Raw genomic sequence first — 14,066 nt, 5'->3', positions numbered from 1 at the left:
TATGCCCATTTGAAATTTTAGACCCCCCTACCGTTAATTGAGGGATGACCCCCTAATGTAATGAGACATGTTTTAAGATGCAGATTTGAAAGAAGCACCTTTAGATTTTGGTTTCATATCGATATGACGCATTTGAAAGGAGTTATGGCGAAAAAAATAAAAAACAATTTTTCTTTTCATTTTCTGCGGTCTGCAGCCTGGGCTTTAGCCCAATTTGACCCAAAATTTTATCATGTGATCAAAAGGTTACAGCCCATCATCAATGAAATTTCAGTCTAAAAAGCACCAGTAGTTTTTGCGTAAAATCGTTAACAGACAGACAGACAGTTAAAAAAAAAAAAAAAAAAAAACAGACAAACCGAGTGAAAACAATACCTTTCCCCGAGTCCCTCCGGGGCGGGGACGGGTAGGCCTAAATGTGCTGGAACAAAAGACATTCTCTCTCTCTCTCTCTCTCTCTCTCTCTCTCTCTCTCTCTCACACACACACACACACACACACGCACGCACGTACGCACACAGTCACACACACCACACCCACACCCCCACACACACAAAGCACACAAACACACGCAACTCTCCTGCCAACCTGCCGTGTCGACGAAACTGAAACAATAAAGACTTGGTTACTGGTGAGATGATTAAAGCCAGAAATGGGGTGTTTTCCTAGGTGATTGCACCATCAAAACATAGCAAAAACGTTCATGTAAAGTTATAAGCGGAGTCTCCGATATTTAATTCCTTGAGCTGATGCCAAATAACAGTGTTACGACGGAAAATCTTTTTAAATTTGATTCTGTAATTGAGGCGTTCACTGATTCCAGCCAAGCATCCCTTGGAAAACCCGAGATTCCAAGGGGTTCCTACACGTTTTTGGGTGAGTTTTTAGTTGATAACGAATTTTATTGAACGAATATATCACATGCAGAAAGAATTTCAACTCTGCCTCACATACAATAGGAGTAAAGTCATTAGCTTCTGCTTAGCGTGACGGTCGGGTCTGGCCGGGCCGCTCTATTTCCAAACTTAACTGACAGTAAACATCACTCGCTCACTTTGCTAGCTCGCTCGTAATAAACGATGTAATAATAGGCGTAAGAAAGTACACACTAAAAACATTAAAAAGGTTATGGGAAGCATAAAATGATGCAGCTTAGGCATCGGTAATGATGACTAAGCCTCCCTCACAAGTCACTAGAATTTGTCATCAAAGGGTGTGCAGTATATGAACCATCGTGTGCTATGAAACAGTGATAGCCGACCCTTGTCTTGTTTATGAAGGATAACTGGCATGCGCTCATCTCGATAAGGTGGTGAGGATAATGATGATAATAAAGATGATGATGATTATGACGAACACTCAAAATATACTTACCGGTTCCTCCTCGTTATTCTTGGTCGTTCATTCTTCCTTGTCCTCCTTCTTCCCATCATCATCATCATCATCATCATCATCATCACTGCCTTTATCACCATCATTATCGACATCATCATCATCATCATCACCATCATCATCATCATAACCCAAACAATATTATGAGGCAGGATTTATAAACAAATGAAAATAAATAAATAAATTGGAAAAATATTACTAGCCTGCCAACGAAACGTCACACAGTCATTTAAAGGTCATTCACGCCCCTGGAGTATTGACTCAGTCTTACAGTCATCACCAACTGCATATTTATTATTACATCTGAGCTCGCGAAGCGAGAACAGGTATTATGTTTTGATCCGTATGTGTGTGTGTGTGTGTGTGTGTGTGTGTGTGTGTGTGTGTGTGTGTGTTTTAACAAAATAACTCAAGCAGTTTTATCCAGTTCTGTTCAAATTTGGCGGCTGAGTTGAGAGACAGGAAATAAGAAAACCTAATGTTACTGAAGAATAACAGGTTGACCAAGCAAAATCAACTTAAATAGTTTTAATCCAGTTAAAGCCAAACTACTAAAGGTACTGTAATAATGAAACAATTCAGAATAATTAGTCAAAAGTCAAAGTCACAGGGGAAGGTCAAAGTTCAACCCATGTATGTGTGGGTATTAACAAAATAAAATTTATGATCCGATTTAAGCTAATCATGATGGATGGGTTTAAGGATAAGCACAGTGTACTCTTATTGTTTCTGAGAACAGGCCAGAGATGAAAGTCACAGTGCAAGATCAATGCAGTTTAAACTGATTTTAATCAAACTCGATGGGAATCAGTTTTAGACCAACGTCAAGGTCACAGGGAAAGGTCAGCTCTGGATGGGTGTGCTTGTTGTGTGAACGAAATCGCTGTCATTAACTCTTTCAGGCTCCTATGATTCATTTATTAACTTCCAAGCTCCTATGACTCAGTCTCATTTACTCTTAGTCTGCTGTGACTGACTCTCTGCAGCAATAAAATACGTGGATTGTTTGTATTATGATAGAGCTAGTAGTGACAACGGTAGCAGTACTAACACTCTCAGGATCGTTTTCTCTTCAGGCAGGTCAGTTAACTCACTCTGGCTTCTCTGACTCGTTCTCAGCTGATCAATGAACTCTCTCACAGCCCTGTGATAACTTTCTCAAGCTTCTATGACTTGCAACTGAAAAATATTTAAAAAGAGCATAACGAGACGAAATAGCCAGGAACATATAAAGGAGAATGTGAATGCCTTCAGATATTTAGGCAGTTTGACGAGTAAGGACGGAAACTTAGAAGATAAAATGCAAGAAGGGGTACAACAGGGGAAAAAAACGTCGTGGGTAACACTGAGAGCAGTGATCAGGAATAGGGACGTGATCATGGAAGTACAGAAGTCGTTGAAGAAGCGTATTTTGATCCGCACTCTAACGTATGGAAGTGAAGCTTGGGTTCGTATTCTCGTCGGTCAAGGAAGCTCCCTAAGACCAATTACTAAGAGATTTATTTTGCTTATTACTCCTCACAGTCCTCTTCTGGGTCATTTAAATTATTCAAACACCACTATACATAACACAAATAGCATAAATATTAATATTATTTAGCCGCATAGAAAAATAAGAAATAGATGTTAGACACATTCCTTCACCGATGTTCTGGTGCCGGACATCATTTCCATGATGAGTTGAAGTCTCACACTATTTTTACATATTACATATGGAGATGTTTATTCATAATTAAAGAGTGTGTAATATAGTGTGAAGATACACAACCAAACACAACTACACTGTAAGTGTGGCATGGGATTGAGAGCCCAGACGTGCAAAGCCTGCATTTTTCGGACATAAACAGAGAGGCTGAAAGAAGGCGACAGAAGAATATAAAATATGCATATGTTTAAGTCTTGGGGAAACATATCTATACTAATATACCTCATGTAGTTAATACTACTTTATTGAGATGTGTGATGTGCATGGTAAGGTTGAAATACACACCTATTCATGTATATCTCTCATTGTCACTGAGAGATGTGGCATCTCTAAATAAGCTGACCTAAGCCTGCTCCCACTGCAGGGCAGAGCAGAAGGAGCAGATTATACTCAGCTCTTGCAAGAGGGAGACGTACTACTCTGACACACTCTCTTCTCGCAGTTGTATCTTTCTGTGATGTAATAAAGAGAGATAAACACATCTGTTCCAGTGTCTGTTCACCTGCACGCTACCTCACTTCTAACTCACAGGATTACCACCACATTCCCGCCGCTTGCCATGGCAGCGACGTAGCTGTAGGAAGTGACCAGCTGGGGAACTTAGTGTATTCCTAATCAACCGGGAACATAATTGGTGGCAGCGGTGGGATCATGCCTGTGGCTACACCGTCGAGAATACGAACCTTGGACTCTGCTGGATGGACACAAATCGAAAGTAACATGGGTAGAAATGTGTTACCTGAGAGGAACTTGTGAAGTTAAGTGGAGAGACAGACAGACATACAAAATTTGGAAGTTAGGGAGCATTCTGGTGTTGATATGGGTGTGCTGGAAAACACTGAGAGTACAGCCATGAGCAAAAGTTCACCGACAATTCTCTGCCAGTGCTGTGCCCTGCCTTCCATATTCCTCATCCGTCCCCAAATGATAGGGCATCCCATCTTCTCACACTTCTTTGTTATCTGGTTCATACTGCTAGAATATAAAGAGTTTCTGTGACACCTTCTAATGCCTCACCCAATAGAGAAGTGTCGGCAAACTTTTGCTCAAGTCTGTACGTTGAGATGGTCTGACTGTGTGAAGTAATTGCAAAATGAAAGGCTGACTACGATAGTGTATGTGAGTGAGGTGGAGGAGAAGGAAGGAGGAGGCCGAAGATGAGATGGAGGGACAGAGTGGAGAGGTATGTGAGTGAGAGGGATAGGATTGGAAAAGGGCAGTCTGAGAGCAGAGAACAGGGTGATTTGTTTGTCTGTGGCCACCACTTCCGGGATTGAGGTTTCTGGCTATTAGATTGGCAGGTAGAAAGATGGATAGACAAATAGACAGATAGATAGGTAGCGAGGCAGTGATAGATAAATAGATAGGTATGTAGGTAGATTCAGTAGACTGAACTATAATTTTGGGGGGGAAGAACAAGAGAGTGTAGAAGGCTCCTTTGTCTCTTGTTAGTGGAAAAACAAAGGCGACAGGGAAAAAATGGCAAATATGTTCCTGAATCCCACCTATGGACAGTGTTGATATTTCACTTTAACTTGATCCAGATCTTCATTCCTTTGCAGCTTATTTTACAAAGCTTAAGGCAGTGGTTACCAACCTGTGGGGCGCACCCCCCCCCTAGGGGGGCACGAAGGGTTGCCTGGGGTGGGTGCGAAGGCTTGATAAATAGGGTAATTATATTTGAAAACTATGAATTATGATGGAATTCAGTAATTTCTAAATATGGAGGAAAAATTTCAGACATGAACAAGAAATCTCGTTATCTGAATATACGGTATAAACAATTTCAAAGATTAAGAATCTATGATATTTCTCGACATGTGCTAACACTGCCAGTAAAATACAGTATTTGAGGAAGGGGGGTGCAGGGAACGTGTCATTCAGTGAGGGGGGGGGGCGAGAATTAGAAAAGTTTGGAAACTACTGGCTTAAGGACAGAATAAGACAATACTGTGGCTCTGCGTCCCATCCATTGAACTTATTCATACTATAGTCGCGGCGTGCGACTCTGAGGTTGTTATTATCCTGCCCTGGCAACCTACCATTCAAAAATGCGTCTGATTGCGTGTATATTTGAGACGCATGTGATTCGTGTATAATATGTTCGTGTATAATAATATTCGTGTATAATATATTCGTGCATAATAATATGATTCGTGTACTGTATAATATGATATGAAATAGGACGCACTTTAAATGGCAGGTTGCCAGGATACGATAATGACAACGTCAGAGTCGTGTACGCGACTATAGCACCCAGCACCAATGTTGATCTGTTGGCTAAAATCGGCATTCAAGGTTCCAGTACTGGCCAGATCAGATTTAAAGAGTGCATCATCATATTCTAATGTTAATCTGTTCTTATAATTCAGCACTGAAAATGGAAAGATGGCAGTTTTAGGCTAGGCCAAAGTAAGGAGAGCATAGCGTCATATCTTAGAGTTGATTTATTTTTACAACACAACATTTAAGAGGAAAAGATGACATTTTGGGGGCAAGTTAAAGTGTCAAGAGTATAGCATCATATTCTAGTCCTATTGTTTCAACTCAACACTGAGGAAGGTGAGAAGGCAATTTCAAGCCAAGTTAGAGTAAAAGAAGTATACGCAGCGTGTCTCCTTCGGGGCTGAACCGGATGGATGCAGTGCTGTAAGCCAGGAGATTAGAACCGAAAATCAACTTCTGACTTCAGCACCACTGTAATAATACCTATGCAATACGAGTATTGTAATCATCTAAACCACAACAGCACATATCCTTTGATTAATACAAGTTTACCTGAAATAATCTATGCAATATTATGACAAATACGTCTGCAATAGCATCTACGCAGTATTACGATCAACTACACCACAACAATACATACTCTTTGAATAAACTAAGCCTGACTTAAATAATCTTGGTGCAATAATAGGATCAACACGACTGCAGCCGAATTAGGGATGTCACTTCCAAAAGCTCAAAAAGGGAGGCACTGTCCAACAACTCACCGGACCCAGTGTGAAAACCATAACCTATATACAAATCATTTGCCTAACTCTGCATTCTGAGGAGTATTCTTGACAACAGGACCTCCTGCCGTGTCTGTCATTACCCAGCAAAGACCTCATTTCCGGTGATACACTACCACCCTCCCTCACATGTTTCTTTACCTCTCTACTTTAATTTAGATTTTCCTAACTTTGTCACAACCGCCTCAGTCGTATACATCCTTAGTCATTCTCAGTCCTATACGAGTCCTGAGAGCAAGTTGACTGTTGTTCATTGATTTCTGGATGTAAGTAATTGGTAGTATTGTAGAAATTATCTCTATTAAAAATAGATATTCTATTTCTTAATACTACTACTACTACTACTACTAATAATAATAATAATAATAATAACAACAACAACAACAACAATAATAATAATGTTAAGTCCTCACCCCACACTGCCACAGGCTCCAACAGCAGTAGTTCAGTACAGGAAGGATGTTATCCAGTGAGCTGTTCTTCCTATTGTCAGCCTTTAGGTGTACAGTACACAAGATCAGCTGAGGCGTTATAAATAAACATTGGCTTCTTAAAATTTACTGTCTTTATTTTCCAAGTACAGTAATTCCATTTTTTTTTTTGTGCGAGGAAGAAGGAACCAAAGGCCATGAGCCCGCAATAACAGTTCCCTCCAGGAGAAAAACAAAATACAATAGAGAGCCAAATTCAAGATCTGATCATTTCGAGATGCCTGGACACACTGCATCTGAAAGACTGGAGATCCAAGGCAGCAGGAAATACAGACAGAGGGAGACAGTTCCAGAGTTGACCTGTTGCATAAATGAAGGACTGGGAGTAACGGTTAACTCTTGCACTAGAGAGTTGAACGGAAAAGGGATGAGAGTTTGCTGCTAGACGGGTGCTACGCGCCCGTCGTAGAGGTGGAGGAATGCATGCAGACAGTTCAGAGGAGCAGTGACCATTGAAGTAGCGATAGAAAAGAGATAAAGATGTAACAGTGCAGTGAAGAGACAGAGATTGAAGAGAGTCAGTAAGAGAAGGAGAGTTAATGAGACGAAAAGCCTTTGACTCCACCATATTGAGAAGAGCTGTATGTGGGGAGCCTCCCCACACATGCGAGTTGTACTCCACACAGGGGCAGATAAAACCCCTGTATAGAGTCAACAATTGTGCAGGGGTAAAGAAAGACCAGAGTCGGCTTAGCACACCTAATCTCTTGGAAGCAGATTTTACAAGAGATGTAATATGATCTTTCCAAGATAAGTCCCGAGCAAATGAAACCCCAAGCATGTTCAAGGATGATGCAGGATTAAGCTGAATATTATTAAACATTAGTGGGTATACCTGTGGAAGATTTTGTCTGGTTCATAGATGTAAGACCTGAGTCTTAGCTGCATTAAAAACAACCAGATTATTTTTACCCCAGTCAGAGATACGAGCCAAGTCAGACATTAGGTGTGCCATAGCCTCATCCCTTGTTTGCTGAAGCAACTGCTGAGATGGGCGTTGCGGGAACCGAATGGAAAGGTGAAGGGTGGAGTCATCAGCGTATGAGTGGATAGCTTTAGATGTATAGCTTAGAAGGTCATTGATGAATAAAAGGAGGAGAGTTGGTGATAGGAGAGTGCCCTGAGGAACACCACTGTTGATAGATCTAGGAGAAGAACAATGGCCATCTACAACAGCAGCTATAGAACGACCAGAAAGGAAGCTAGCGATGAAGGCACAGATAGAAGGATAGAAACCGTAAGAGGTCAATTTGGAAATTAAAGCTTTATGCCAGACTCGATCGAAAGCCTTAGAGATGTCAAGTGCAATGGCAAAGCTTTTGCCAAAGTTCCAAAAGGAGAATGACCAGGAGTCTGAAAGGTAGGTGAGAAGATCGCCAGTGGAGCGTCCCTGACGGAACCCGTACTGACGATCAGAAAGAAGGTTGTGATAGGAAAGATGCCTTAAAATATTTCTATTGAGAATTGACTCGAAAATTTTTGAAATACAGGACGTTAAAGCAATTGGACGATAGTTGGAGGGTTGGGAGTGGTCACGCTTCTTTGGGACTGGCTAAACGAGAGCAAACTTCCAGCGAGAAGGAAAGGTACAAATTGTCAGACAAAGGCGAGAGAGTTTGCCTAGGCAGGGTGTAAGCACAGAAGTACAGTTCTTGAGAACAACAGGAGGGACTCCATCAGGCCCATATGCCTTGTTAGTACTGAGGCCAGTGATAGCAGAAAATACATCAGCTGAAGAAATTTTAATGTCAGCCATGAGGAAGTCAGAGGGGAGAAGTGATGGAGGAACAGCACTGGAATTGTCTAAAGCGGAATGCTTTCCAACGTCACTTCACTGTTCTCACAGGCGCTGGAGCTATACAGACTTTACTAACTATTATTACATTTAATACTTGACAACACTTCGCTGTTATTACAAGTTCTGATGATAGACAAACTTCAGTAAACACTTCACTGTTTTCACAAGTACCGAAAATAACCTAATCTTCACAGACTGTAATTACACCTAATGCTTACCAGCAACACTTCACAAACTTCACTAACAGCTCTGCACTACACTCAAACCGACTGAACTTCACGCAACTGAAAACCAACCAAAACTTCCTGTAGTCTCTTTCCCATCCTTATAGAGCCTTACATTACTCAAGAAACTGGTGGTACAAACTCGACAAGGCAAAAGCTAACAGTTACCAACTAAGAGACATCAAAACATGCCAGATTTTTCTTACATTACATAACACTGTAAATTATTTAGCAAACAAACTTAAAATGAATTACACAATTCAACAATCACCTAAATAAAATATCATAGAGAAAGAGCACAAAAATTAATGCATAACTTAAGAAACAACTATGCTCACAAACAGCAGGCAAACTGGCAACTCTGACTCGTACCGAAACCTACGGTAAATATATCGGGAAACGTCAAGAATTCTCTAGCAATACCTAACTGGCGAATCTCGCTTCTTAACCCCTTAACCGCGAGGCGTCACTTTCGTGACACTCGGGAGCATGGATCATACTGCAGGGCATCACTTTTGCGATTCTGTGTTATTTTGAATTCTCCATGGCTTTCAAGTGGTGGCTTGTATCATCTATCAGTACTGTCAGTGTCCAACAATGGTCAGAACTGCTAATGTCATCTGTACTCCCATCCATTGTTGACAATTTAGCTATTTATCCTCATTTTTGACTCCCCTCCCTACCTCCCCTCCATTACCCTCTCCTCTCACCTGTCCGGCCACGCTGCACTAAGCAAATCTTCCCCGGAATTTTCCAGTGATTTCATCCATTGAAATAAGCCCTATGCCCTATTCTTATACAAAATAATATATACCAAAAAAAAAAAAAAAAAGGTAACTGATAGTGCCATACACCTGGAGTTGGCTAATTATCACCTGGCAACACCCCACGTGCACTTGTTCGCTAATTTTCCCTGGTAATTTCCCCTTGAAATATGCCATAAAATCTATTCTCGTAATAAAAATATATATAAGAAAGGAAGAGAGAAGCCTAAGTGATATTTACATTCACCTGGAACTACCTAATTTCCTGCCAATCATTTCACAGCATATAAATTAGCAGCTGTCACCTAGCTGACGTTGTCAACCCTTGGTGGCCCCATATCCGCCTCGTCAATTAGTTTAGTGTTGTTTCTTGAGATGAAAGCACGTAGCACTCGCACCCCTCCATTTCCGCCACTTCTAGGGGGCCCCGTGACCTCTACCCCTACTAAACCTCGTGTGGGAAGGGGTAAAGAACTAAATGACTCTGCTGTGGAGTGTGAACTGGCTAATTTATCCATGGTAATGATGGACAGAGACTACAATCTTTCTGGTGAATCTTGTGATAAGCCAGTGGAGGAAATGGTGATAAACTACGAGTGCTTCAGTGTCCCATGTTCATCCTGGCTCCGAGGGAAATGAGCCCTTATTTACTTGAAGTGACAGTGTATAACATAGTGTAAACAAAATACAAATGTAAATAATTACTAATATAAGAATATGAGTACAAATACTTGGAGTAATGGCAGTCAAAGCTTTGCTCTCTACACTAGTTTACTGAACAAAAAGTTAATGCCTGGAGTGAAAATAAACTACTATTACTGAAGGAAACATATGGATAAATACTGTATATATATATATATATATATATATATATATATATATATATATATATATATATATATATATAAAGTGTAATAAAATAATAGGAATATAAAGTGTGAGTGTGTTTATGAATAATAAATTACAGAATGCCAGTGGGGAACGAGCGCAAGTGGGAAGCTCATAAGCACTCGTAATTTTCATTGTGTTAACAGTGTTTTTTTTTTTTGGTGTATGGATTCCAAACTACTTGAAAATCATAGAATAGTCTTTCTAGTGATAATATCAGGCTGTGGTAATCATATTACTGGGTGTCGGGAAGTGTAAAGTGGAGAATATGTTTCCCAACTTCAGAAGTCTCCACAATTCCTACGGTACTCAACGAAGGCTCAACAAACATCCCAGGAGATAGCTGAAGATATGTGCCATAAGCACATGTAATTATAATATTCTAGGACTAATAACTGATTTTTGGCAAATATTTTTAAAAGTCAGTCAGAGCGCGAATATCCTTGCAGGACGCGCAAGGAGCGCAAAAACATGGCCGCAATTAAGGGGTTAACAATAGTAATAATTCATATTCAGTTACTGGAATAGTTCAGTTTTTAAACTGATTCAACTGAGTTCTAACCTCGTAAACGAAATTAAAACTGAAAAAATATAATTATCATAGATTGATGCCTACATGCATTGCATCTGTCCTTCCTTCACCAAGTGCTTAAATTTATTAAACCGGTGAAATACGCATTCATTGTGACATGTGCTTGAGTCAGTCATGTGTAAGTTCATCTAGGGCGAAAACTGGATGTTATCTACCCAAGAGTCTAAAGGAAGAATAAATGAGTGTCCGAGTAGTGACTGCACCGGACAGAGGACAGGAAACTCTAAAGCAGCACATCTGGCCACCCTAGTGTATATGAAATATTATAATCATTTACAGTTCAGCAGTATCTACCCTGTTTTGGTTGAAACAGTTAATCTTACGAGAATCTGATCTGCAGAGATCCAGACATATCTATGTGCTTTTGAGGATGGAAGGAGATCTATGGTCTGACAAATCTAAACTGGCGGCTAGGGTGGGGCACAGAGCTCTGTACCCAAACTCGTAATGTGAAACAGCTCTTACATATGTAAAAGGCAGCACAAATATGATAAAAACATATGAATACGATGTTAATATGTGTATTATATGAAAGAACAGAAAACTTATTATCCATAAAATATTTATACAGCAATACAAAAATGCGCATAAATATTTTGCAGTTGCTAAAAAAAAAAAAAATAGTAACTTTTATTGGTTTTTACCGTATTTCTGGTGGGTAATAATGTCACAACATTGATTATAAGATAATATGCAGGAATATAATAAAAATATGCCAATTTCTTAGTACAAAAATATAATACATTAAACCCTCGTCAGCGGCAACACTCACACTTACCCAGTCTAAATCATGGCGCTGCACCAGCGAGGTCATCTGGGGGTAGGGGGGTTTTCAAGAATACTCCCCCAGTATCCCTGCTTGTCGTAAAAGGCGACTAAAAGGGTTGGCGGAGGGTTAGTGCCCCTCTCTGGAAAACAACTAACTAAAAAAACAAACAAGAAGCCTCGGACAAGGACTGACCAAATGATGACGACCCAGGACCGGACAAAGGACTTGGTAATGAGTACATGGAATGTAAGAGGAGCGAATGATCAGGTGAAAGAGAGAGAGATTGTCCAGGTGCTTGAGGGTGCGAAAGTGGATGTATGTGGAATAACTGAAACAAAATGGAGAGGAGAAAGTGTGAGAGAATGGGAGTATGGATGGGGTATATGTGCAGGAGTAGGTGAGAATGAGAGGGCAAAGGAAGGAGTATGTGTAGTTGTGAGTAAAAGATGGAAGAGGAGCATAAGACAGAATGGATCAGTTGGGTCGAGGATTGTGTGGGTAAAGTTGAAAGTTGGAATACAAATGTGGGTGATTGTGTGTGTGTATGCGCCAATGCAAGATCGTGCTAGAAGAGTGAGAGAAGAGTTCTGGACAAATGTGGAAGTGTGCATGGAAAAGTTTGGAAGGAATGAGAGAGTGTTTTTGATTGGTGATATGAATGGTAAAGTTGGGAATGTGAAGGTGGATGGAATATTGGTGAGTGGGGTGTGCCTGCTGAGATAGATGAGAATGGGAGTGCGTTAGTGGACATTTGTGCTGGGAGGGGGTTGGTGATAGCCAATACCCTCTTCAGGCATAAAATGATCCACAGGTATACATGGCGAGTGATGAGAAGGGTGGGCGGTGAACTGAATGAAAGGAAGGCAATGATTGATTATGTGTGTGTGGATGAAAGGATGCGAAGATGTGTAATGGATGCAAGAGTGTATAGAGGTTGGGGGAGTGGACTTTCTGACCACTACTTGGTGGTGGCCAGAATTAGAATGCAAGTAAGATGGAGGAATAGAAGAAGGGAAAGACGAGAGGAAGGAATAGTTGCAAGGAGAGTGGAAAGGTTACAAGAGGATCAGAAAGAGGCAGAGTATAAGAGAGAAGTGGAGGAACGATTGGGCAAATATGAAGTGGAGCAGATGGGAGACGTGGAAGGTGTGTGTAAGATATTTACAGAAGAAATATGTGCAGCATGTGATGTGGTGTGTGGAAGGAAGAGAAGACGGAGGGGGGTGCAAGGAACAGCGTGGTGGACTGAAGAGGTGAAACAGGCTGTGGCACAAAAGAAGAAAGCATACAATGAATGGATGAGAAATAGGGGCGTGGAAGAAGTTGAGACGCGGAAGAGGGAGTTATATGTGGAAAGAAAGAGAGAGGTGAAAAGATTAGTAAGAGAGAGTAAGAAGAGAGTGGATGAGGAATTTGGAAGGAATTTGAGTGTAAAGTGGAGGGACTGTAAGAAAATGTTCTGGAGAGAAGTGAAAAGAGTAAGACAGGGTGGAAATGAAGTTAGCAGGGGAGTGAAAGATAAAAATGGTAGATTACTAGTGGAGAAGGGAGAAAAAGTGAGCAGATGGAGAGAGCACTTTGAGGAATTGTTGAACGTAGAGGATGGAGGTGGTGCGAATATAAGTGGCTGGGGAATGGCTGGGAGGAGGGAGGTGAGAAGACAAGAAGAAATCAGTAGGATAGAAGTTGTGGAAGCAATGAAGAGAGTTAAATCGGGGAAAGCCCCAGGAATTGATGGAGTGTGTGGTGAAATGCTGAAGCATGGGGGAGAGATAGTAGTAGAATGGATGTGGAAGATGTGCAGATTGGCTTGGGAGGAAGGTATAGTCCCGGAGGATTGGAAGTTAGGTATAATTATTCCCTTGTAGAAAGGAAAAGGGGAATAAGAAGTGTGTGGTAATCATAGGGGCATTTGTCTTCTTAGTATAATAGGAAAAGTGTATGGTAGGATACTTATAGACAGAGTTAGAGAAAGAACAGAAGAATTAGTTGGAGAAGAACAGGGAGGCTTTAGGAAGGGAAGAGGTTGTGTAGATCAGATATTCATTCTTAGATCTTTAGTGGAAAAGTTTCAAGAGAAGGGAAAGAAGTTGTATGCGGCTTTCATGGATTTGGAGAAAGCATATGAGAGGGTGGATAGACAGGGATTGTGGAAAGTGTTAAGAATATATGGAGTAGATGGGAAGTTGCTGAATGCTGTGAAGAGTATGTACGATGGTGCGAAGGCTGCAGTGCGTGTGGATGGTGAACTTAGTGAATTTTTCTCTTTGAAAGTTGGTTTGAAACAGGGATGTGTCATGTCTCCATGGTTGTTCAATCTGTACATGGATGGGGTAATAAAACAGGTACAAGGTAGGGTAGTGGATGTTGGAGTGGCCCTAGTGAGAGAGGATAGTGTTTGGAAACTCCCTGTACTGTTGTTTGCAGATGAT

The 14,066-nt window shown here is 40.9% G+C and overlaps 1 protein-coding gene across 1 annotated transcript in view; it reads right to left on the bottom strand.

Annotated features, from left to right (window-relative positions):
• The window catches only part of LOC145403736 (uncharacterized), a 37,412-nt gene extending 25,733 nt beyond the window's left edge, over positions 1 to 11,679 (bottom strand). The window contains exon 1 of the mRNA XM_080275416.1: positions 11,644 to 11,679. Coding sequence (XP_080131542.1) covers positions 11,644 to 11,679 — 36 coding nt within the window. The remainder of the gene's footprint in view (positions 1 to 11,643) is intronic.
• Positions 11,680 to 14,066: the final 2,387 nt, after the last annotated feature.

Source organism: Coenobita brevimanus, chromosome 61 (genome assembly GCF_032717465.1).
Source record: "Coenobita brevimanus isolate Jiangsu-jjx chromosome 61, ASM3271746v2, whole genome shotgun sequence".
Lineage (NCBI taxonomy): Eukaryota > Metazoa > Arthropoda > Malacostraca > Decapoda > Coenobitidae > Coenobita > Coenobita brevimanus.
Note: the sequence above shows the minus strand (reverse complement) of the source record. Positions and strands in the feature narration are given on the sequence as shown.